Source organism: Hypanus sabinus, chromosome 3 (genome assembly GCF_030144855.1).
Source record: "Hypanus sabinus isolate sHypSab1 chromosome 3, sHypSab1.hap1, whole genome shotgun sequence".
Classification (NCBI taxonomy): Eukaryota; Metazoa; Chordata; class Chondrichthyes; order Myliobatiformes; family Dasyatidae; genus Hypanus; species Hypanus sabinus.
Genome location: NC_082708.1, coordinates 6,165,458 through 6,191,695, shown reverse-complemented (window position 1 = coordinate 6,191,695; position 26,238 = coordinate 6,165,458). Strand labels below are relative to the sequence as shown.

Sequence of the window (26,238 nt, the reverse complement as noted above, 5' to 3'; positions counted from 1 at the left end):
ATTCCCAGGATGGTGGGACTGTCATATGTTGAAAGATTGGAGCGACTGGGCTTGTACACACTGGAATTTAGAAGGATGAGAGGGGATCTGATTGAAACACTTAAGATTATTAAAGGATTGGACACACTAGAGGCAGGAAACATGTTCCTGATGTTGGGGGAGTCCAGAACCAGAGGCCACAGTTTAAGAATAAGGGGTAGGCTATTTAGAATGGAGTTGAGGAAAAACTTTTTCACCCAGAGAGTTGTGGATCTATGGAATGCTCTGCCTCAGAAGGCAGTGGAGGCCAATTCTCTGGATGCTTTCAAGAAAGAGTTAGATAGAGCTCTTATAGATAGCGGAGTCAAGGGATATGGGGAGAGGGCAGGATTGTGTATGATCAGCCATGATCACAGTGAACGGCGGTGCTGGCTCGAAGGGTCAAATGGCCTATTCCTGCTCCTATTGTCTATTGTCTCACAGCTTCAGCTGATGTTGTAGTTCCTGAAACCCAGTTAATGCTGAAATGTAGGGGAACTCAGTGGCCAATTTGTGCACTGAATGCCCCTAGTTGGACGATGACGAGATTATATTCGATGCACCATAGAAAGCATCTATCCAAATGTGTCACCGCCTGGTATGGCAACTGCTCTGCCCGTGATCACAAGAAACTGCAGAGAGCTGTGGGCCCAGCTGAGCCCAAACAGAGACCGACAAACAACAAAAGAAACTAAACTGCACAAATACCAATAAAAATACCGAGGTTCTGGGTTGCTCAAAAGTGAGTCTGTAGGTTGAAACAGATCAGAGTTGAACTTGGACCATAAAACAAGGAGCAGAGTTAGGCCATTCGGCCCGTCGAGTCTGCTCCACCATTCCATCATGGCTGATTTATTATCCCTCTCAACCCTGCTCTCCTGCCTTCCTCCCGTAACCTTTAATGCCCTCGCTAATCAGGAACTGATCAATCTCCACCATAAATACTGTATACCCAGTGACTTGGTTTCCACAGCCATCTGTGGCAATGAACTCCACAGATTCACTACCCTCCGGATAAAGAAATTCCTCCTCATTTTCAGTTCTAAGGCTGCGCCCTCTGGTCCGAGACTCCTCCACTAAAGGAAACATCTTTTCCACATCCACTTTATCCAGGCCTTTCAATATTGGATAGCTTTCAATGTGATCCCCCCCCCCCCCCCACCTCATTCTTACTGGTCCAGAGCCATCAAACACTCCTGACACATTAACCCTTTCATTCCCGGGATCATTCTCATGAGCGTCTTCTGAACCCTCTCCAATGCCAGCATATCTTTTCTTAGATTAAGGGCCCAATAGTGCTCTCAATACTCAGTGCGGTCTGATCAACGCCTTATAAAGCCTCAGAAACGACTCCCTTGTTGAACTCCATTCTGGTAACTTTTGAGTTGGTTACCCAATGTTACGTAAGTGTGGTACTCACCTTGGGGGCAAGAAGGTGCCAGGAGTTGTTGATCACCCATTTTGGCAACGATCCTTCAAAGAAAAGAAACTACAAATGAACAACTCAAACACCAACAAGACCTGCAGCAGTGACGTGTCTTGGTGCTTCTCCCTGCTCTGGGTCTCACCTCAGCCCTCCCAGTACCAGACTCTCAGTGGCTGACCCTCCCCTCTCAGTGTAGAACTCCCTATGGAGGCCACGGACAAGGAAGGGACATTCGGTTCCCGGGGTGGACACAGGAGAGTTCCCAGAGGTTACCTAAACGGACGATTTCCCTCAGTAACACACTGGACGAGTTACCCGAAATTAAAACAAAGTGCTGGAAACACGAGGGGGAGGGGGGAGATGGAAGAGGGGGGGGGGGCAGTGCGAGAGAGAGGAAAGGGTTAAAAACATGTCCGCACAAGACACAGCTGGAGATAGTGGAAGATACAAACAGCTGGTGGAACTCAAGAGGGTTGAAGATCAAAGGAACTCTTCGGGTGGAGACTATATATCAGGTATGAGATGGCCGATATATGGAATTGGGGAGGAATGAGTCGGGGTGCACTAGGTACCCTGAATCGCTCCATTCTGCCCACACTGCTCACTCCCTTAGACAAGACCTCTCCCACCCCGGACATTCTCCCCTCTCCCATCGGACAGAAGATACAAAAGCCCGAAAGCATGTCTCACCAGGCTCAGGACAGTTTGTACCCCACTGTTACCAGACTTCCGAATGGTTCCACCAATAAGATGGACTCTCAACCTCACAATCAACCTCGTTATGAATTTGCACCTTATAATCTCCCTGCATTGCACGTTCTCTGTAACCATAACAGTTCATTCTGCATTCTGTCATGGGTTTCCCCTAGTGTTAGAGTGACACAGTTCAGGACCAGAATCAGGGTTAATATCACTGACGTACGTCATGGAATGTGTTATTTTGTAGCAGCAGTACATTGCAATACATGAACATTACTATAAATTACAATAAGGATGGAAAATAAATAGATAATTCAAAGAAAAAGCAAAATAGAGAGGTCCTGATGAAGGGTCGTGGTCCAAACATCGACTGTTCATTCATTTCCATAGATGATGCCAAACCTGTTGAGTTCCTCCAGCATTTTGTGTGTGTTGCTCTAGATTTCCAGCACCTGCACAACCTTTCGTTTTTGAAACAGTGAGGTAGTGTTCATGGACCATTTGGAGTACCATGTTCAGTTCTGGTCACCTCACAACAGGAAGGATGTGGATACTATAGAGAGTTACAAAGGAGAGCAAATGAAATTGGCCTGATGTTGGAGGGGAGAAAGCTGTTCCTAATGTGTTGAGTGTGTGTTTTCAGGCTCCTGTACCTCTTCATTGACGGTAGCAATGAGAAGAAGGAACATCCTAGCAGATGGATACTTTCTTCGTGAGAAACCTTTTGAAGGTTTGAGTCAGGCCCTTTGCTCAACTACAACCTCGCTGAACTTGTACTTTGGAAAGTTCTATATGGAAAGCAGGCAGATGGCGGTATTGTGAATAATGTAGATGGCTGTCGTAGACTACTGCAGGACATTGATGGGATGCAGAGCTGGGCTGAGAAATGGCAGATGGAGTTCAACCTGGAAAAGTGTGAAGTGATTCACTTTGGAAGGTCAAACCTGAAGGTGAGAACAGTTTTACTGGCAGGATTCTTGTCAGAGTGGAGGAACAGAAGAACCTTGGGGTCAACAACCACAGATCCCTCAGAGTTAACACATAATTTCATGGGGTAGTTAAGAAGGCTTATGGAGTGTTAACCGTATAACAATTACAGCACGGAAACTGGCCATCTCAGCCCTTCTAGTCCATGCCGAACGCTTACTCTCACCTAGTCCCACTGACCTGCACACAGCCCATAACCCTCCATTCCTTTCCTGTCCATATACCTATCTAATTCTTTCTAAATGACAAAATCGAACCTTCCTCTACCACTTCTACTGGAAGCTCATTCCACACAGCTACCACCCTCTGAGTAAAGAGGTTCCCCCTCGTGTTACCCTTAAACTTTTGCCCCCTAACTCTCAACTCATGTCCTCTTGTTTGAATCTCCCCTACTCTCAATGGAAAAAGCCTATCCACGTCAACTCGATCTATCCCCCTCATAATTTTAAATATCTCTATCAAGTCCCCCCTCAACCTTGTACACTCCAAAGAATAAAGACCTAATACACCCTCGGTCTTTGGTGTCAATGGCAAATTTGCTGATTCAGTTAACCGCATTATGATCCAGATCATTGATATCGATGACAAACACCGAACCCTGCAGGATTCTACTTGTCATGGGCCTTCATTCAGAACCCTGTACTACCAGCCTTTGTCTTCTTCCACAAGGCCAGTTTATTACCTCATCCTGTATGCCAAGTGACCGTACCTGCTTGACCAGATTCCCATGCGGGACCTTGTCAGATTCAGATTCAGATTCAGTTTATTGTCATTTAGAAACCACAACTGCAATGCAGTTAAAAAATGAAGCAACGTTCCCCCAGAATGATATCACAAAAACACATGACAAAACAGACTACACCAGAAAATCCACATAACGTTTGGCAATCCCCAATCCAGAGTCCGGAGAGGCTGCTGCGTATTAATATTGCGCTACCGTCTTAGCACGTTTCCCGGAAAGGAGCTCCAATCCCACCGGACAAAAACAAGACCAAAAACTAAAGCTACAAGACCTGCACAAAACCACATAGTTACAACGTATAGTTACAACAGTGCAAACAATAGCATAATTGATTAAAAAAAACAGACCATGGGCACAGTAAAAATAGTCCAAAGATGTTAAAGGACTATAAGTTCAAAAGATATCACCACACAGTTTCCACAAGTCCCCAAGGTCCCGACAGACTTGCCACTCCACGCCAGTGGCAGAAGGGAATACCCCCGCTATGGACTTCCATGGCGCCACCTGACTCAGCCTCGCAGATGCAGCACACAATGAAAGCGACCTGACCGCAGCAGACTCCGAGTCCGTCGAACCTCCAAGTCGACAACCATCCCCTCCGGCACAGCTTCTCCAAGCATCATCCTCTGCCGAGTGTATTAAGACGGCCCCGCCAACGGCCATCGGCAACGCGACCCCGAGGACTGGGGGCCTGTTCTTCCCAGCAGAGTCCCGGACCTCACAGCAGCAGCAGCAACAAAGAAGGTCTTCCTGGAGATTTCCCGATGTTCCCCCCTGCTCCCACGTCTGTTTTCAATCGATTATGATTGCGCCCGGCACCCCGCTTCACAAATAACAGATAATCAGCTCCGGAGTGGTTGCTGCAAGCTGCGTCGCACCGCCATCTTGGAAAATAATCCATAATTGTCAAATGCTTTACTAAAGTCAATGTAGGCAACATGTACTGCCTTGCTTTCAACCACTTTCCTGGTAACTTCCTCAAAAAACTCTATAATATTGGTCAGACATGAGCTATCATGCTGACTATCCTTAATCAATCCATGTCTATTCGGATATTTATATATTCAGTCGCTTAGATTTCCTACAATTTCCTTGTTTCTGTAAGTGGATGGTGCTTAATTAGATTTTCAGAAGACCTTTGACAAGATGCCGCACGTGAGGCTGCTAAACGAGATGAGGACCTATGGTATTACAGAACAGGAACTAATATGAACAGAAGATTTCCTGACTGGCAGGAGGCAAAGAGTTGGAATAAAGGGGACCTTTTCGGTTGGCTGCCGGTGGCTATTGGTGGGGCGCAGGGGTTAATGTTGGGACCGCTTCTTTTAGACTAGCAGACCATTAGATTTAGGAGCAGAACCAGGTCACCTAGTCTGTCACGTCCGCTCTGCCAGTTCACCATGGCCAACACATCTCCCTCTCATTCCCAATCCCTTGCCTGTTCAATATTTCAAAGTACATTTATTATCAAGGACTTTATAAATTATACAACGTTGAGATCTGTCTGCTTTCAGGCAGCCGCAAAGCAAGAAGCCCAGAAGAATCTAATTAAAAACGGTTAGAAACCAACCCCCAATGCTCAGAGAAAGGAAAAAAGCACAAATCATGCCAACAATAGAAGTGAGTAACAATAACAGCATTCCAAACCAAACTGAATAATCGGATCTAAGTCGCTGGAGCTGTCTGGAGTAGGCCCAAACCCTTGGTACTAGTTCATCATATTAGCAGGGCAAATCGCTGTAAAGTTCGCAGACACGAAGCACAGCAGCCAGGGGCAGTCTCAAAGCCTCAGTGTCATGAAGAGAGGAGCGACCATCACACGAAAGCGAACGAAATTGGCCTGATCCTTGACACCCTGCCTTTCCAGTCTATCTGGGCTGACATTTAAATTGTCCAAAGATCCAGTCTTACCTGACATTAAGACTGGGGCTCTCACCTGCAAATCATTCTGCGCATAGAACAAGCTACCTAACGACTCACTTTGGGACTAGATTTTGCTGCCAAAGAAGCGGTTCTTGACCTCTCCAAATCGACTTGGGAACTCCTCTGACTCAGCTTCTCCTTCTCCTCTCCGAATTGTTCACACTAACTCCATCTGTGTCGATTTTTTTCTTCTTAAAATCTTCAGCACATTACGTGCCTTTGGCCCACAATGTTGTGCTGACCATGTAAACTACTCTAGAAACTGCCTAGAATTTCCCTACCACCTAGTCCTCTATATTTCTAAGCTCCACGTACTTATCTAAGAGTCTCTTAAAAGAACCAATTGTATCCGCCTCTACCACAGTCACTGGCAGTGCATCCCATGCACCCATCACTCTCTGTGTGGAAAAGCTTACCTCTGACATCCCCCTTGTAACTTCCTCCAAGCACCTTAAAACTATGCCCCCCTCCATGTTAGTCATTTCAGCTGTGGGAAAAAGCCTCTGGCATCCACACGATCAATGTCTCTCAACATCTTATCCATCGGGTCACCTCTCATCCTCCATCATTCCAAGGAGAAAAGTCCAAGCTCACTTGCCCTATTCTCATAAGGCATGCTCTCCAATCCAGGCAGCATCCTTGTAAATCTCCTCTGCACCCTCTCCATAGTATCCACATCCTTCCTGTAGTGAGGTGACCAGAACTGAACATGGTACTCCAAGTGGAGTCTAACTAAGGTCTTACATAGCAGTACCATTACCTCCTGGGTCTTGAACATGATCCCAAGGTTGATGAAGGTCAACACAGTATAAGCCTTCTTAACAACACTGCCAACCTATGGACTCGGACCCCAAGATCTCTCAGATCCTCCACACTGCCAAAAGTCTTACCATTAATATTATATTCTGTATTCAAAACCAAAATGAACAACATCACATTTCTCTGGATTGAGCTCCACCTGCCACTTCACAGCCCAGTTCTGCATCCTGTCGATGTCCCACTCTAACCTCTGATAACTCTAGACTATCCACAACACCTTCAAATTTTGTGTCATCAGCAAACTTACTCACCCACCCTTCTACTTTCTCATCCAGGTCATTTATAAAAAATCACAAAGACGAGGGGTCCCAGAACAGATCCCTGCAGAACACCACTGGTCACCGTCCTCCATGCAGAATACGAACTATCCACAACCACCCTTTGTCTCTGTGGCAAGCCAATTCTGGATCCACAAAGTAAGGTCTCCCTGGATCCCACGCCTCTTTGCTTTCTGAAGGAGCCTCACAGGGGAACCTTATCAAATGCCTTACTGAAATCCATATACACTACATCCACTGCTCTACCTTCACCAATGTGTTTTGTTACTTCCTCAAAGAGTTTAATCAGGTTTGTAAGGCATTACCTGCCCTTGACAAAGTCATGCTGACTATCACTAATTAGATTATGTCTCTCCAAATGCTCATAAATCCTGCCTCTCAACGTCTTCTCCAACAAATTGCCCACCACTGAAGTAAGACTTATTGGTCTGGGTTACCTCTACTCCCTTTAGAACCAGATTAGATCTTCTGTGGTCTGATTGGACCACAAAAGAACCTGTTGGTCTTAATTAGCCAGGGGCCTGAGTTCAAGAGCCTTGAGGTAATATTGCATCTCTATAAAACTCTGGTTAGACCACACTGTGTTCAGATCTGGTCACCACATTATAGGAAGGATGAGGAAGCTTTCGAGAGGGTGCAGAGCAGATTTACCAGGAAGCTGCCTGGATTAGAGAGCATGTCTTATATGGAAAGGTTGAGCAAGCTAGGCCCCTTCTCTATGGAGTGAAGGAAGTGACAAGTGATTTTGATGCGAGGGATTCAGTGCCCATGCTGGAGCTGAGAAGCACAGGAAGATTAGACAACCAGAGTGCTTTTTGTGTCATCTGGTCCTAGGTCCTAGCTTACATTTCTGATGTTGGTCTTTAGCCTGCAGACCCCCTTTCTACTTCGTTAGGAACTTGAGAAGATTTGAAATGTCACCAAATTTCCTCAACATCAAATCTCCTCAAACAGAATATCCTACAAAAAGTAGCGGATACAATCCAGTCCATCACGGGTAGAGCCCTCCCCACCACTGAGCATATCTACGTGAAACGCTGTTGCAGGAAAGTAGCATCCGTCATCAGGGACCCCCACCACCCAGGACATGCTCTCTTCTCACTGTTGTCATCAGGAAGAAGGTACAGGAGCCTCAGGATACAAATCAGCAGGTTCAGGAACAGTTACTACTCCTCAACCATCAGGCTCTTGAACCAAAGGAGATAAGGTCATTCAACTTCACTTGCTCCATCATTGAAATGTTCCCACAACCTATGGACTCACTTTCAAGGACTCTTCATCTCATCTTCTCGATATTCATTGCTTTTTATTTATTATTATTCTTTCTTTCTTTTTGAATTTGCAGAGTTTGCTATCTTTGACCCTGGTTGAACGCCCAAGTTAGTATGGTGTTTCATTGATTCTGTTATGGTTATTATTCTATGGATTTATTGAGTATGTCCACAAGAAAATGAATGTCAGGGTTGTATATAGTGACATAAATTTACTTTAAGCTTTGAACTTCAGCAACTTTCTACAGATCGTACTGTGGAAAACATTCTAACTGTTTGTATCACTGTCTGGTCTGCAGGGGCTACTGCACAGAATCGGAAAAAGCTGCAGAAAGTTGTAAACTCAGTTGTAAACATCATGGCCACTGGCCTCACCAGCATCCAGGACATCTTCAAAAGGCAATGCCTCAAGAAGGCGGCATCCATCACTGAGGACCGTCACCACCCAGGACATGGCCTCTTCTCATTGGTACCGTCAGGGAGGAGGTATAGGAGCCTGAAGACACACACTCAATGATTCTTCCCCTCTGCCATCAGATTTCAGAATGGCCTATCAACATTCCTTCATTGTGCCTCTATTTTGCACTATTTGTCTTTGTAATTTATAATCATTTTATGTCTATATACTGGTCTGCATTTGAAGTTGGAGGAGATTTGGTTGGTCACCAAAGACTCCAGCAAATTTCTACCAATTTACCATGGAAAGCATTCTGATTAATTACATCACTGTCTGGTAATGAGGGGGCACTGCACAAGTTTGGAAAAAGCTGCAGAGGGTTGTAAAATCTGCCAGCCCTATCATGGGGAGCACCAGCCTCCCCATCATTAGAACGTCTTCAAAAGGTGATCCTCAAAAAGGTGGGGTCCATCATTAATGAAACTTGCCATTTGGGACATGTGAATAGAAATACAGAGGGCTATGGGTAACCTGAGGTAATTTCTACAGTAAGGACATGTTTGGCACAGCATTGTGGGCCGAAGGGCCTGTATTGTGCTGTAGGTTTTCTATGTTTCTATGTCCTCTTCTCATTCCTACCATCAGGGAGGAGGTACAGGAATCAGAAGACCTTTCAGAAACAGCATCACAGTAGTGTAGTGACTGGTGAAATTCACGCCACAGTTTGTAAAGAGTTTGTACATTCTCCCGGAGACCACGTGGGTTTCCTCTCCCAGTCCAAAACTCCAGATTAGTAAGTCGTGAGCATGCAATGTCGGGACCTGAAGCATTGTGACACTCGCGGGCTGCTCCAGTTCACCCTTGGACTGAGTTAGGCATTGACACGAATGACACATTTCACCGTATGTTTCAACATAAATATGCAAGGCTTATTGAGAAAGTAAGGAGGCATGGGATCCAAAGGGACATTGCTTTGTGGATCCAGAACTGGCTTGCCCACAGAAGGCAAAGAGTGGTTGTAGACAGGTCATATTCTGCATAGAGGTCAGTCACCAGTGGAGTGCCTCAGGGATCTGTTCTGGGACCTCTTCTCTACATGATTTTTATAAATAACCTGGATGAGGAAGTGGAGGGATGGGTTAGTAACTTTGCTAATGACACAAAGATTTTGTGGATAGTGTGGAGGACTGTCAAGAGGTTACAGCGGGACATCGATAGGATGCAAAACTGGGCTGAGAAGTGGCAGATGGAGTTCAACCCAGATAAGTGTGAGGTGGTTCATTTTGGTAGGTCAAATATGATGGCAGCAATGATAAGTCTCTTGGCAGTGTGGAGGATCAGAGGGATCTTGGGGTCTGAGTCCAAAGGACACTCAAAGCAGCTGCACAGGTTGACTCTGTGGTTAAGAAGATGTACCGTGTATTGGCCTTCATCAACTGTAGGATTGAGTTTAGGAGCCGAGAGGTAATGTTGCAGCTATACAGGACCCTGGTCAAACCCCACTTGGAGTACTGTGCTCAGTTCTGGTTGCCTCACTATAGGAAGGATGTGGAAACCATCGAAAGGGTGCAGAGGAGATTTACAAGGATATTGCCTGGATTGGGGAGCATGCCCCATGAGAATAGGTTGAGTGAACTCGGCCTTTTCTCCTTGGAGTGACGGAGGATGAGAGGTGACCTGATAGAGGTGAATAAGATGATGAGAGGCATTGATCATGTGGATAGTCAGAGGCTTTTTCCAAGGGCTGAAATGGTTGCCACAAGAGGACACAGGTTTAAGGTGTTGGGGAGTAGGTAGAGAGGAGATGTCAGGGGTAAGTTTTTTTACTCTGAGAGTGGTGAGTGCGTGGAATGGGCTGCCGGCAACGGTGGTGGAGGTGGACACGATAGGGTCTTTAAAGTGACTCCTGGATAGGTACTTGGTGCTTAGAAAAACAGAGGGCTATGGGTAACCCTAGGTAATTTCTAAAGTAAGTACATGTTTGGCACACCTTTGTGGGCCGAAGGGCCTGTATTATGCTGTAGGTTTTCTATGTTTCTATTTTTTTTTAAATATGACAAATGAAGTCAATCTTTAAGATACTTTTCCTTTAGAAATTCTTTTCTCTCAGTGTTATATTTCTGATCAGAAACTGAATCCCTTTATTGGCAGTGTGTGAAACATACCAGAATTGATTGTGCTTCAGTGCCAAGCACCAATATGGGGTGGCACGGTAACATAGTGGCTAGCACAATGGTTTACAGCACCAGCGACCTGGGTTCAATTCCCAAGCTGCCTGTAAGGAGTTTGTCTGTTTGATGTGAGTTTCCCCCAGGTGCTCCAGTTTCTCTCCACAGCCCAGACACAGTCCTAACCAGGTGCCAGGTTAATTGGTCATTGCAAACCTAGGCTAATTCGGGGTTTGCTCGAAGCGCTGTAATACAACAAAAGATAAATAAAACCAGGACAATACCAATACAATAGCAACCAACAATTTACAAGACAACAGTGCAAACACCCACGAGCAGTCGACAATTAGCAGAACGGTGACATGAGAGGCATTGTGGATAGTCAGAAGCTTTTTCCCAGGGCTGAAGTGGCACAAGAGGACACAGGTTTAAGGTGCTGGGGAGTAGGTACAGAGGAGATATTTAAATATTTTATGGTAAATATTTTATGCAGTGGTGGAGGTGGATATGATAGGGTCTTTTAAGAGATAGGTACATGGAACTTAGTAAAATAGAGGGCTATAGGTAAGCCTAGTAATTTCTAAGGTAGGGACATGTTCAGCACAGCTTTGTGGGCCGAAGGGCCTGTATTGTGCTGTAGGTTTTCTATGTTTCTATGTGCAAACTTCAGTAAATAAGTAAGGACATATGAAAGACACAATAATGATCCACGGAAGAAGGAGGGCAGGAAAGACGTTTTACACAGATGCTGTGCAGACACAGTTGGGGTATTACACATGGGGGAGTTTTGTTAGGAAGCTGGACAGCAACAGAAGCTTCAGAAATGACGTGTCGTCCTGGGGGGTGATGGATTTGTAACGTCTCCCTGATGGCCATGTGGGTTAGTAGCAGACTGGGTGGAGTCAGCAGTAATTTTCCCAGCTCTTTTCTTCACTCTGATGATGAACAGGTCGTTTAATGTCAGTGGCTGACAGCCAGTGATCTTCTCCACTGAGTGGCCACTCATTCCCACCGGGACTTGGAGAGGGAGGAGGTGGCAGGAAACCAAACGGTGACAGAGGTGGTCACAACGCCCTCAATGACGGCTGAGTAACAATTCATCAGGATAAGCCGTGAGATGCTACGTTTTCTAAACTGCTGGAGGAAGAACAATCTCTCTCTGCTGTGCTTTCCTCGTGATGAGTTCAACGCACTTGTCCCACTTCAGTGTCCTGGTAATGGTCGTCCCCAGGAATTTGAATGACTCAACCGCAGACACTGCCTGACCATTAATTTCCAGGGGGTCGGGTGGGGGAGGCGGTCGGCGGAATTCGATCCTCGTTTCCACTATCTTGGCAGTATTATCCTCATCTTCCCCTTTATTTTTCACTGCTGTTTTTTGGAATTTACAGAACTGTGCCTTAGGCACATGTAAAAAAATTCTGCAAAGCCAAGGTGCTTTGAAAAATAATGAAATGAACAGTTTCTAAATATCAAAAAATCTACTATAAAAAGAGCAGCAAACAGTAAAAACGAAATTAAATCAGTAACACGAGAAAGTCTGCAGACGCTGGAAATCCAAAGCAACATTCACTGGAAGAACCCAGCAGGTCAGGCAGCTTCTACGGAGGGGAATAAACGTCAATGTCTCCGGCCAAAGCCCTTCGTAAGGACTGGAAAGGAGGAGGGAAGATGCCAGAATAAAAAGGTGGGGCAGAGAGAAGGAGGCGAGCTGTGACAGGTGAAGCCAGCTGGGTGAAAAAGGTCAAGGGATGGGGAAGAAGGAATCTGATAGGAGAGGAGAGTAGACAACAGGAGAAAGGGAAGGAGGAGGAGGGGCCCCAGGGGAAGCAATCAAATCAGTATTTGGTGTGATCACCCTTTGCCTTTAAAACTGCATCAATTCTCTTGGGCACACTGTCGTTCAGTTTTATGAGAAAATCGGCTGGTAGGTTGTTCCAAGCACCTTGGAGAGCTTTCCACAGTCCTCCTGCAGACTTTGTCTCTCTCACTTGCTTCTGTGTCTCCAGGTAATCCCAGATAGCTTCGATGATGTTCATATCAGGCCTGTGAGGAGGCCATGCCATCTAAAACCATATTAGAAATCTCTGGTGCCTAGGACTTTTGCACAGTAGAGTTTAATAATTTTATGTCTTTGCAGTGGTACTGTTATAATACACTTGATTTGGATTCTGATCCTTCAATCCCTGCATCTCCAGTGACCGAGTTCCTTCAGTAATACCCGGTGCTACCAGCAGGGGGCAGACTGACCATTGCAGACATCCAAACCTGACACTGTTGGAAGGAAAGTTTTCTAACTTCAGTGCAGAGGTGGGAAAAGTCACTATCTGCTAGGCATTTCTGAGTGCAGGACTGACTCCATCACCCTCTTCCCTGACTCACCTTCCCTCAATTCTGCACCTTTTCTTGAAATTCACAGTTTGGTACGGCAATTTGAAAGTTCGAAGTAAATTTATTATCAAAGTACATATATATCAGCATAAGCAATCCTGAGATTTATTTTCTTGCGGGCATTCACAATAAATACACGAAACATAGTAGAATCAGTGAAAGATTGCACCGAACAGGACAGGCAAGCAACCAAAGTGCAAAAGGCAACAAACTACGTGAACACAAGAGAAAAAAATTAATAATAAATAAGCAATAAATATCGAGAACATGAGATGACGAGTCCTTGAAAGTCAGTGAATAGGTTGTGGGAACATTGCACAGGAAGAGAAGAGGTTGCAGAGAGTAGTGGACTCAACTCAAAACATCACGGACACATCGCTCCCCACCATCTTTTGTATCTGCAGGAGGGGCTACGTCAAGAAGACTACATTCACCATCAAAGATCCATCGACTGTAGTTGCAGAAAGTGTGGACTCTAACCAATACACCATGGGCACATCTATCTACACCATGGGTGTATCTGCAGGAGGGGCTGCTGCAAGAAAGCAACATCCATCAAAGATCCCCTCCATCTGGGCCAGGCCATCTTCTCACCGCTCCCATCGGGCAGGTTCAAGAACAGCTACTTCCCTTCAATCATTCTTATTTTGAACCGACTGGCACAACCCGAATCACTGCTTCAGTACAGCAGGACCGCAAGGTCCACTTCCGGTCAAGATGGCACCCGTGTACAATGCCCCTTCAGTCGACATCTCCTCGATAGATCATGAAGCTCTACATTTTGCTTCTTTTGCAACTTTTATGTTTGATTTATGTTTTGGATGTGATGCTGGAACTGTTGGAGTCTGTGATTTGCAGTTTGGAGATCTTTTGGGTGTTCCAGGATTCTGGGATGCAAAGGCAGCGAGTGCAGATCTCGTGTTGGGAAGGCTGTGGGCGAGTTTGACTCCATTTCGCTGATTAAAGGGACGAGGGGGGTTGAAACATTGAGGCAAATGCAGAGGGTGAGTATTGGCTACCTGCTTTCTGATAGCTAGGGGATCGCTGTGCTGCTGAAGAGGGAAAGGGCTGTCACTGTGCTCGGAGAATGTTACCCAGCTTTTCTGTGTTTTGGGTATGGACTTGGACTATAGACCTTTGTCAGTCTTTGTTGCAGGTATTTGAGGAGGTTCACTACGTTATCAAGCCTCTTTCAAATTTCTACAGATGTACTGCGGAGAGCATTCTGACTGGTTGCATCACTGTCTGGTCTGGAGGGGCCACTGCACAGGATCGGAAAAAGCTGCAGAGGGTCGTAAACTCAGCCAGTTCCGTCATGGGCACCAGACTCTCCAGCATCAAGGGCATCCTCAAAAGGTGATGCCTCAAAAAGGGGCATCCAACATTCAGGACCCTCACCACCCAGGACATGCCCGCTTCTCATTGCTACCGTCAGGGAGGATGTACAGGAGCCTGAAGACAGACACGCAATGTTTTAGGAACAGCTTCTTCCCCTCCCCCATCTGATTTCTGAACGGTCCATGAAATATTGAAAACTGCTTCACTACTTTGCTCGCTTTTTGCACTTTTTAAGTATTTTCTTATTGTAATATGCACCATTTTTCAACGCATCGCACAGTACTGCTGCCGCAGGAGGACAAACTTGACGGCCTGATTCAGAGTCTGAGCTCAGCCTCATCACGGCATCCAGGGAAACGGCGGCCTGGATCTCACGACTTCGCGGGCACGAGTCTTACCTTTGGGGTCCACCTCAGCCAGGTAGGTGAGAGTACAGCTGTTGGCACCGTTCGTTTCCACTAAGTACCCGGTCTGGATTGAGACGGCTCGGACCCGTTCCTTCTTTGGAGGGTAGTTCTGAAAGAAACGGATGAGAGGAAATATCCTAATGGAAGGCAGAGAGAGCTAGGGCTTTTTTCTTTGGAGAGAAGGAGAATGAGAGGTGATTTGACAGGGGTGTAAAAGATAGGGACTTTTTCCCCAAGCCAGAAGTGAGAGGACATAACTTTAAGATGCTTGAAACATAAAGGTGGTTGTTTTTTAACATAGAGGTTAGTGGAACACACCATCAGCAATGGTGGAAGAGGCAGAGACATTAGGGATGTTTAAGAGACACTTAGACAGGCACGTGGATGACAGAAAAATGGAGGGTTATGTGGGAGGGAAGAATCAGATGTCAGAGAGTTAAAAGGGCTGGCACAACATGATGGCCGAAGGGCCTGGAATGTTCCATCTTTTATGAAAGTGGCCAAGCAGTCACAGAGCAAATCTCCACAGAGAGGCCCTGCCAGGCGGGAGAATCACGGACACGGAGCAAACCGAGGTACCGGCCTCTCCATGGCCGCCTCCACACGGCCCAGGAACAGACCGAGTTTGCTTACTTAGTGATACGGTGCAGAACAGGCCCCTCTGGCCCACCGAGACGCGTTACCCTCGGCAACCCACCTGCAGTAATCAGCCCCAGCCGAATCACAGGACAATTCACAAGCACCAGCTAACCCGGCCATGTTTGGACTGAGAGAGGAAACCGGAGCACCTAGAGGACACCCACGTTCACGTGTCCATCCACAATTTCCTTAAGTGCCTCGATCGTATCAGCCTCTACCACCACCCAGGCACCCATCACTCTCCCAGTGTGTAGCTTGCTCACCCCTCACCGTAAAGCTGTGCTCGCTTTTCTTAGATGTTCAATTAGAGATACAGAATAGTTAAAGACCCCTTGATTCCAAAGCTGGTAACTCCCTCCTCTCCCCCTCAATCCCTCCCCTTCACCACTACTTTTGTGACCCCTCCCCCTTCCCACCCACTGACCCCCTACTGCTTCCCCCCAGCTTGTTGCATTCTCCCCCCTTCCCTGCCCCCTGCCCTCCCCTCCCTTCATACTCACCGGGTGTTTGTCACGTTCTCCCCCCTTTCCCCACCCCCCCGCACTCACCGGGTGTTTGTCACGTTCTCCCCCCTTTCCCCACCCCCCCGCACTCACCGGGTGTTTGTCACGTTCTCCCCCTTTCCCCACCCCCCCGCACTCACCGGGTGTTTGTCATGTTCTCCCCTCTCCCTGCCCCCTTTCCCCACCCCCCCACACTCACCGGGTGTTTGACTGAGTAGTTCATGATGATGTAATCCGTGCCTATGGGTATCCATGACCTCAGGGTGACCACATCACGGTTTTTCAAGGGTTTTGGGCACCTCCCTGGTGAACAAAACACAACAAAAGAATCACCAGCCCCTCCCTGCGAGAATCACTAGCCCCTCCCCACGAAAATCACTAGCCCCTCCCCATGAGAATCACCAGCCCCTCCCCACGAGAATCACCAGCCCCTCCCCGCGAGAATCACTAGCCCCTCCCCACGAGAATCACCAGCCCCTCCCCACGAGAATCACTAGCCCCTCCCCATGAGAATCACCAGCCCCTCCCCACGAGAATCACCAGCCCCTCCCCGCGAGAATCACTAGCCCCTCCCCATGAGAATCACCAGCCCCTCCCCACGAGAATCACCAGCCCCTCCCCATGAGAATCACCAGCCCCTCCCCACGAGAATCACCAGCCCCTCCCCGCGAGAATCACTAGCCCCTCCCCATGAGAATCACCAGCCCCTCCCCACGAGAATCACTAGCCCCTCCCCATGAGAATCACCAGCCCCTCCCCACGAGAATCACTAGCCCCTCCCCACGAGAATCACCAGCCCCTCCCCGCGAGAATCACCAGCCCCTCCCTGCGAGAATCACTAGCCCCTCCCCATGAGAATCACCAGCCCCTCCCCACGAGAATCACCAGCCCCTCCCCACGAGAATCACTAGCCCCTCCCCATGAGAATCACCAGCCCCTCCCCACGAGAATCACTAGCCCCTCCCCATGAGAATCACCAGCCCCTCCCCACGAGAATCACTAGCCCCTCCCCATGAGAATCACCAGCCCCTCCCCGCGAGAATCACCAGCCCCTCCCTGCGAGAATCACTAGCCCCTCCCCATGAGAATCACCAGCCCCTCCCCACGAGAATCACCAGCCCCTCCCCACGAGAATCACTAGCCCCTCCCCACGAGAATCACCAGCCCTCACTAGCCCCTCCCCACGAGAATCACCAGCCCCTCCCCACGAGAATCACTAGCCCCTCTCCGCGAGAATCACTAGCCCCTCCCCATGAGAATCACCAGCCCCTCCTCGCGAGAATCACCAGCCCCTCCCCACGAGAATCACTAGCCCCTCCCCGCGGGAATCACTAGCCCCTCCCCGCGAGAATCACCAGCCCCTCCCCACGAGAATCACTAGCCCCTCCCCGCGAGAATCACCAGCCCCTCCCCGAGAATCACCAGCCCCTCCCCGCGAGCATCACCAGTCCCTCCCCGCGAGAATCACCAGCCCCTCCCCATGAGAATCACCAGCCCCTCTGTGAGAATCACCAGCCCCTCCCCGCGAGCATCACCAGCCCCTCCCCGTGGGAATCACCAGCCCCTTCCCACGAGAATCACCAGCCCCTTCCCACGAGAATCACTAGCCCCTCCCCGCGAGCATCACCAGCCCCTCCCCGCGAGAATCACCAGCCCCTCCCCGCGAGCAGGTCTGAACAGGATGCGGGAACAGGCAGTGGGAGTGGGGAGCTCAAACAATGAACACTGTGCTGCTGACATGAGGAAAGGCCATTCGGCCCAGTGGGTCAATACTGAACAAGTTTCCCAGCTAACCTACCTCCGTTTCACTAAACGGCCCAAATCCCACCCCCCCCCCGACCAGGAGTTCCCAGCCTGGAGTCCACTGACCCCTCGGTCAATGGCATTGGTCCATGCCATAAAAAGGGTGGGAACCCTTACTCTAAACCCTTCCTATCCTTGTACCTGTCCAAGGTCTTTTAAATATTACTCCTGTACCTGCCTCGACCATTTCCTCTGGCAGTCCGATCCACATACTGACCACCCACTGGCTGAAATAATTCTGTCACGGACGATCTCACGCCTGGCTATGAAAGGAGGAGGGTTGTACATGGAGCTAGCAACCCTTTCCTGTAAAAACCCAGAGCTACAGAAACACCAACAGAAGCTCCAAAGTCCTCATCCCTGGGAGAGGAAGGATTTTCAAAGATGGGCCACTCCTGGAGTTAACCTGAAAGACTGGTCCAGGTCAAAGGACACTGGCAAGCTGCTGTCAGCAGCCGAAGCCCCAGTAGGGGCGATGGGCTGAAGTAAACCTGGGTGAAAAACACCCCTCGATCCCTATTAAATCTCCCCACTTTCACTTAAACCTGTAGCCTGTAGAACACAGAACACAGTACAGTACAGGCGCTTCAGTCACAATGTGTGATGACATTTCAACCTGCTCCGAGATCAATCTAACCTCTCCCTCCCACATAACCCCTCACTTTTCTTTCATTCATGTGCCTCTTACCTGACCCAAATGTATCTGCTTCTATCACCATCCCTGACAGTGCATTCCTCACACCCACCACTCTCTGAGTAAAAACCTACCCTTTCCTCCAATCACCTCAAAATGATGCCCACACAGATTAGCTATTTCCACCCTGTGAAAAAGTCTCTGGCTGTCCACTCGATCCATGCCCCTTGTCATCTTGTACACCTCTATCAACTCAATCTATCCTCGTAAGACATGCTCTCTAATCCAGGCAGCATCTGGTAAATCTCCTCTCCAGTTTGACCCTGGGGAAAACCATGAGTTCATTCACCCCATCTGTGCCTCTTGTGGTTTTAAACACATAGGTACGACCAGCTCTTGGTCTCCTATTCTCAACCTAATAAAGTCAGAACCTGTTTAACTTTTCTCCATAGTTCACTCCCTTGAGTCCCAGCAACATACTCGGAAATCTCCTCTGCATTTTTGCGACAGCAGGGAATGCAAAATGCGGTCTCGCCGACGTCTCATACAAGATGTCTATTGAATGGGTTCGTTGGGTTTACGCAGAGCCCGCAGTGAGGAGGCTGAACTCAGCTCTCAGCAATACGGCATGTGAGGGGTTACAACGGGATCCAAGACCCGACTGAACGGTTGGATAGGTCAGGACTTTTCTCCTTCAGCGTGAGCATAAAGGGAGATCACGTAACTCAAGTAAACGTGAGGCTCAGCACCTTGAGAAGTGGCAGCGCTTACAGTTGTGGTAGGACCCTGGGAAGTGCTGTAGGAGACAGTGATTTCACAGTATCAGCACACTTTTTCCTGAAAACCACGACTCGGAGAGAAAGCACTCTGCACCTTTGCTTTCATCTCTCAAGGCACTGAATACAGGAGTTGGGACGTTATGTTACAGCTGTACAAGACTTTGGTCAGACCGCAGTTGGACTATGCAGTTCCAGTTGCCTGCATACAGGAAAAGTGTCATTGTACAGTACTGGGTGCAGGAAAGTTTTACGAGAATTTTACTGCTTTAAGGCAGGACCCTTAACAATACTGACGTACAGAGGGATCTTGGGGGTCCAAGTCCACAGCTGACAGAAAGTGCCAACCCAAGTAGACTGGGATTTGTGTAAATGGGAGGGGACAGGCTCGATGGGCTGAAAGGCCTGTATCTGTGCTGTTTCTCTCTGACTGTACTGAACAGGGCAATGAATACAAGAGTCAGGAATTTACACTGCAGCCAGAAAAGCATTGGTTCTTGGCGCTTGGAGTTTTGTGTGCAGTGCTTGTTATAGGAAGGATGTCCAGGCTTTGGAGAGGAGGCAGATGAGGCCCACTGGGAACCTCCCTGGTTTAGCAGGCGTCAACTGTAATGGGAGGCCGGACAAAGTTGGGATGCCCGCTCTGGAGCAGCGGAAGCTGGGAGGGAGGATCAAACAGAGGTTTATAAGATTATGAGAGGCAGACTGCGTACACGTTCAGACAGACGGCATTAAAACTGAACTTGAATTTCACGATGAATATGCAGGGAAGGAGGGAGATTGATGATGAAGGGGCATTAGTTTAATTCTACACTGTGTTCAGACAGACATGGCGGTCCAAAGGGCTGGTCCTGTAACACTGTCCTGTGTTCAACATCAATCCCTGTCCGCCGGTGGATACTGTGGCTGAGGGTCGACCCTCTGGGGGTGGGGGAGATGGGTAGGGGGGAGGATCATCTCTCCCTGAGGGACAGGGGGTGATTTTGATCTCTGAGTCGGTTAAAGGGTCAGCACTACATTGTGGGCCGAAGGGCCTGTACTGTGCTGTACTGTTCTACGATCGATGTCCCCAGCTCAAACAGCAGCCAGTGATGGCGCCTCTCTTCCTCCAGCTCCCACGGGACCTCCGTGTGCTGCCGACCAGTACCGGTTTCCCAATCTCGCGGGGGTCTGGTAGGTCTGTCCCTGCACAGACGCACACTCACAGGCGTAGTAACCGACGTCGGCGTTGGCCGTCAGCCTCCCGATGTCAAAGGTCTCGATCATGTTCTCGTCCCACTTGCGGCGATACTCGGCATCGTGCAGAACGTCGTACAGAGTCTCCGCTCTCAGCTCCTTACACTGCATCCGGCACTGTGGGCGAAAGGCACATGTCACTCAGGGGGGGTGTGAGGGGGTAGTAGGTGTGGAGGAGGGAGGGGATGTCGACAAAGAAGGGATAAAACAGGTGGGACAGAGGGTTGGATTGGGAGGGGGAGTGTCTCCCAGTGTGACACTCCCTCAGTACCACCCCTCCCACAGTGTGACCCTCCCTCAGTACCATCCCTCCCACAGTGTGACCCCCCCCCTCAGTACCACCCCTCCCACAGTGTGACCCTCCCTCAGTACCACCCCTCCCACAGTGTGACCCTCCCTCAGTACCACCCCTTCCATAGTGTGACCCTCCCTCAGTACCACCCCTCCCACAGTGTGACCCTCCCTCGGTACCACCCCTTCCATAGTGTGACCCTCCCTCAGTACCACCCCTCCCACAGTGTGACCCTCCCTCAGTACCACCCCTCCCACAGTGTGACCCTCCCTCAGTACCTCCCCTCCCACAGTGACCGTCCCTCAGTACCGCCCCTCCCACAGTGTGACTCTCCCTCAGTACCGCCCCTCCCACAGTGTGACCCTCCCTCAGTACCACCCCTCCCAGTGACCCTCCCTCAGTACCACCCCTCCCACAGTGCAACCCTCCCTCAGTACCACCCCTCCCACAGTGTGACCTTCCCTCAGTACCTCCCCTCCCAGTGTGACACTCCTTCAGTACCACCCCTCCCACAGTGTGACCCTCCCTCAGTACCTCCCCTCCCAGTGTGACACTCCTTCAGTACCACCCCTCCAACAGTGTGACCCTCCCTCAGTACCTCCCTCCCACAGTGTGAAGCTCCCTCAGTACCACCCCTCCCAGTGTGACCGTCCCTCAGTACCTCCCCCCCACAGTGTGACCCTCCCTCAGTACCTCCCTCCCAGTGTGACTCTCCCTCAGTACCACCCCTCCACAGTGTGACCCTCCCTCAGTACTTCCCTCCCAGTGACACTCCCTCAGTACCACCCCTCCCACAGTGTGACTCTCCCTCAGTACCACCTCTCCCACAGTGTGACCCTCCCTCAGTACCACCCCTCCCACAGTGTGACCCTCCCTCAGTACCACCCCTCCCACAGTGTGACCCTCCCTCAGTACCACCCCTCCCACAGTGTGACCCTCCCTCAGTACCACCCCTCCCACAGTGTGACCCTCCCTCAGTACCACCCCTCCCACAGTGTGACCCTCCCTCAGTACCACCTCTCCCACAGTGTGACCCTCCCACCACTCAATGTGCCAAGTGACGGAAACAGCCAGGGGCTGTGTAACTGGAACTGTAGGCCGGGGTGGGTCTCGGCGAGAAAGGGCAGGAACCAGTCGAGCAGGCCGCACTGGAATTCATGCTCCATTCCTCCTGGTACAGCCACAAACTCCAACACCCTGCCACTAGAGCACACCACACCCACAGGCACCTCTGTCTGTCGGAGACTCAACCACTCACTCTGAAACACGACTACAATGAGCAGTGACACATTCTTGGCAGATTCCCAGAACTCCATCCCGTAATCCTCTGCCTGCCACGTAACGATTTATACCGGACGGAAACAGACCTTTCAGCCCAACCCATCCATGCTGACCAGATTTCCCATCTGTACTAGCTCCATTCACCTGCTTAGACATACAGTGTGAAACAGGCCCAACTGGCCCTCGAGAAACACCAGCCCAATCATGGGGAAATTTACAATGAGCAACTGACCTACCAACCAGTATGTCCCTCTATTCCGAGGCTGTGCCCTCTGGTCCCAGACTCCCCACGTCCTCTCCACATCCACTCTATCTAGGCCTTTCAAAATTCGATAGGTTTCAATGTGATGGCCCCATCCCAATCTTCTAAACTCCAATCAGTACAGGCCCAGAGCCATCAAAAGTTCCTCGTTCCTCCATCAAACCATTCACTCTTCTGGACCCTCTCCAATGCCAGCACATCTCTGCTTAGAAAATCGGCCCAAAACTGCTCGTAATACGCCGTGCGGTCTGACCTATGTCGTATAAGGCCTCAGCATTGCATCCTTGCTCTTCATTCTGGTCCTTTCAAAATGGAAGCTGATATTCTACTTGCTGTCTTCACCACAGACTGAACCTGCACGAGGACTCCCAAGTCCCTTTGTCCCTGGATTTTTGAATTTCCTACCTGTTTAGAAAAACAGCCTTTGCTTTCATCCCTTCTACCAAAGTGCAGGACTGTACACTTCCCAACATCTGCCACATCTTTGCCCATTATCCAAAGATGTCTATAGCCTTCTGCTTTCTCAAGACTACCCTTACTTGGACCTTTCAGATCTCGAGTCCTCAAACCTGGGGTAAAATTCTTCCGTCAATGCCTCTCATCTTATAGACCACAAAAAGATCACTTCTCAGTCTCCTGCACTTCAAGAAATGAAATCCAACCTCCCCGAGCTTGAGTCTCGGAAAGATACTTGTAGCGACCTATCCCAATGTTAGGCTCTTGAACGACCTTTTGTACGATAAGGTTGTCTCTTGATCTCACACTATACCTTGTTATGACCTGGCTCCTTATTGTCTACCTGCACGGCATTTCCTCGGTAACTGTTACACTTCATTCTGTTATTGTTTTACCCTTTTTTACCTCAGCAATCCGATCTGTATGAACACTGTGCAAGACAAGATTTTCACTGCAACTTCAAATTTCAAAATAAATATCATTATCAACGTACATACACGTCACCAACCCCGAGACTCATCTTCCTGTGGGAATTCACAGCAAATCCACCACAGAACCATAATAACCATAACAAAATCAGTGAAAACTGTATCAACATGGACGTTCAACCAGTGTGCAAAAGACAACAAACTGTGCAAATACAAAATAATGATAAACAGATAAACAATAAATATCAAGAACCTGAGATGATGAGTCTTTGAAAGAGAGTCCGTTGGTTGTGGTGTTACGAATGCGCCACAACTCTGAGGGGCCGAAGGGTACAACGTAGCCCCCTCCTTTTTGAGAATCGCAAGATCACTATTAAGTCAGTTCAGGAGACCCAGGAAATGAGAGAAAGACATGCAGAATCCACAAAGGGTTGGAATGTGTCCTGGCCCCCGAAAGGCGGATCCATTGATACCGGCTATTGTCTCTTGGAGACGGGATTGTGTATTGAATCCTGTACGATGCATCGAAGCCCCCAGGCAATGAACCGAGGGGGGTTGGCGGAGGGATTTCATCATCCCAACCTGATTGACATCTGAGACCCTGTGAGTCAGGATAAAAGAGGGTCTGGGGAACAGCCCCTCAGACGCACCAGAAGAAATGCTAGAACTCCTGTAACAGCGTAATAGCAAAGCCGGTGGAAAAGTCCACGTGCGTCCTTTTCCATTTGCCTCGGAATTGGTGGGTCTTGCCACGGAAGCACGGCTTTAGCTAATCACAATGGGGAAATCAGTCCCTAACGACTCTCGAAGGATTGACATCATAAAAGGAATGGGCAAGTTAAACCTCCGTCTTTCTCTTGACTCCAACCAAAGGCTGCAGCCTACAGCTTGAATGAACTAAAGTGATTTTTATATTTCCATCGGACAATACATTATCCCCTAGACAACGATAGAGCTATTTCTTATTGATTATTATTAGACCCGCGCTTTTAGATTTAGTATTGACGACGTATATTATCCGTATGTTTGCATTGATATTATTCTTGTGTATTTTTATCAATAAATACTGTTAAAAATAGTATCATCAGACTTCCACGGACCTCTCTATCTTTGCTGGTAAGTGACCCAGTTACGGGGTACGTAACAGTGGGAACATTTCACCGATGGGGTGAGTGAGGTTATCCCCTCTGGTTCAGGAGCCTGATGGTTGAGGGTAATAACGGTTCCTGAACCTGGTGTTGTGGATCCTGAGGCCCCTGCACCTTCTTCCTGATGGCAGCAGTGAGTTAAGAGCATGACCCGGGTGGTGGGGGTCCCTGATGATGGATGCTGCTTTCTTTCAACAGTTCTGCTTGCAGATGTGCTCAATGGTGGGAGGGCTTCGAACAAGTGACGATAATAAACCAGTAACAATAATATTTTTCCTGCACTCTTCCAGCTTAACAGGGTATGTAAGTGATATTATGTATTTATTTGTATTATGCTTTTATATTATATATTTTATACCATTGTGTTCTTTATCTTATTGACACCCAGGACATGGCCTCTTCACTGCTACCATCAGGGAGGAGGTACAGCAGCCTGAAGACTCACACTCAGCGATTCAGGAACAGCTTCTTCCCCTCTGCCATCCAATTTCTGAATGGACAGTGAACCCATGAACACTACCTCACTACTTCTTTTAAACGTATGCTTTGGCACCACTTATTCAACTATTTGATATACATATACAGTGCCTATAAAATGTATTAACCCCCCCCCCCCCGCAAGTTTTCAAGTTTTATTGTTTTTACAACTTTGAATCACAGTGGGTTTAATTTGACTTTTTTGATACTGATCAACAGAAAAAGACTAATGTCAAAGTGATCTAAATTAATTACAAATATGAAACACAAAATAATAGATTGCACAAGTTTTCACCCCCTTCAAGTCAGTATTTAGTTGATGCACATTTGGCAGCAATTACAGCCTTGAGTCTGTGTGGATAGGTCTATATCAGCTTTGCACATCTGGAAACTGCAATTCTTCCACATTCTTCTTTACAAAACTGCTCAAACTCTGTCAGATTGCATCGGGATCGTGAATCAACAGCTACAAGTTCTCAATTGGATCGAGGTCTGGACTCTGACTTGGCCACTCCAGGACATTAACTTTGTTGTTTTTAAGCCATTCCTGTGTAGCTTTGCCTTCACACTTGGGGTCATTGTCTTTCTGGAAAACAAATCTTCTCCCAAGTCGCAGTCCTCCTGCAGACTGCATCAGGATTTCCCTGTATTTTGCTGTATTCATTTTACCCTCTTATCCTCCCGAAGGATCCCCAGGGCAGGATGCAGCCACCACCATGCTGCACGTTAAGGATGGTGTGATTTTGATGATGTGCTGTGTTTGGCTTACACCATAGCGTTTAGTCTGATGGCCAAAAAGCTCAATTTTGGTTTCATCAGACCTTTCAACCTTCTTCCAGCTGACTTCAGAGTCTCCCACATGCCTTCCGGCGAATTCTAGCCAAGGTTTCATGTGAGTATTTTTTCAACAGTGGTTTTCTCTTTGCCACTCTCCCATAAAATTGTGACTGGTGAAGCACCCGGGCAACAGCTGTTGTATGTGCAGTCTCTCCCATCTCAGCCACTGCAGCTTGTAACTCCTCCAGAGTTGTCATAGGTCTGTTGGTGGCCTCCCTCACGAGTCCCCATTTTGCACGGTCACTCAGTTTTTGAGGACGACCTGCTCTCGGCAGATTTACATCTGTGCCATATTCTTTCCACTTCTTGATGATTGACTTATCTGTACTCCGAGGGACATTCAGTGACTTGGAAATTCCCTTGTATCCATCTCCTGACTTGTGCTTTTCAATAAACTCTTCACAAAGTTGCCCGGAGTGTTCTTTTGCTGCATTGCTGTAATTTTTTCCAGGATACTGACTCACCAGCAGTTGGACCTTCCAGATACAGGTATATTTTTACTACAATCAATTGAAACTCCTTGACTAAACACGGGCCTGCAAAAATAGATCTGCATTTAACTAATTATGTGACTTCCAAAACCAACTGGCTGCACCAGTAAT

General features: G+C 48.4%; 1 protein-coding gene across 1 annotated transcript in view; it reads right to left on the bottom strand.

Moving 5' to 3' along the window:
* The window catches only part of LOC132391013 (START domain-containing protein 10-like), a 63,486-nt gene that overhangs the window by 11,556 nt on the left and 25,692 nt on the right, over positions 1-26,238 (bottom strand). The window contains exons 2-5 of the mRNA XM_059963615.1: positions 20,425-20,572; positions 16,206-16,309; positions 14,856-14,973; positions 1,439-1,491 (exon numbers count right to left, since the gene is read on the bottom strand). Coding sequence (XP_059819598.1) covers positions 1,439-1,491; positions 14,856-14,973; positions 16,206-16,309; positions 20,425-20,572 — 423 coding nt within the window. The remainder of the gene's footprint in view (positions 1-1,438; positions 1,492-14,855; positions 14,974-16,205; positions 16,310-20,424; positions 20,573-26,238) is intronic.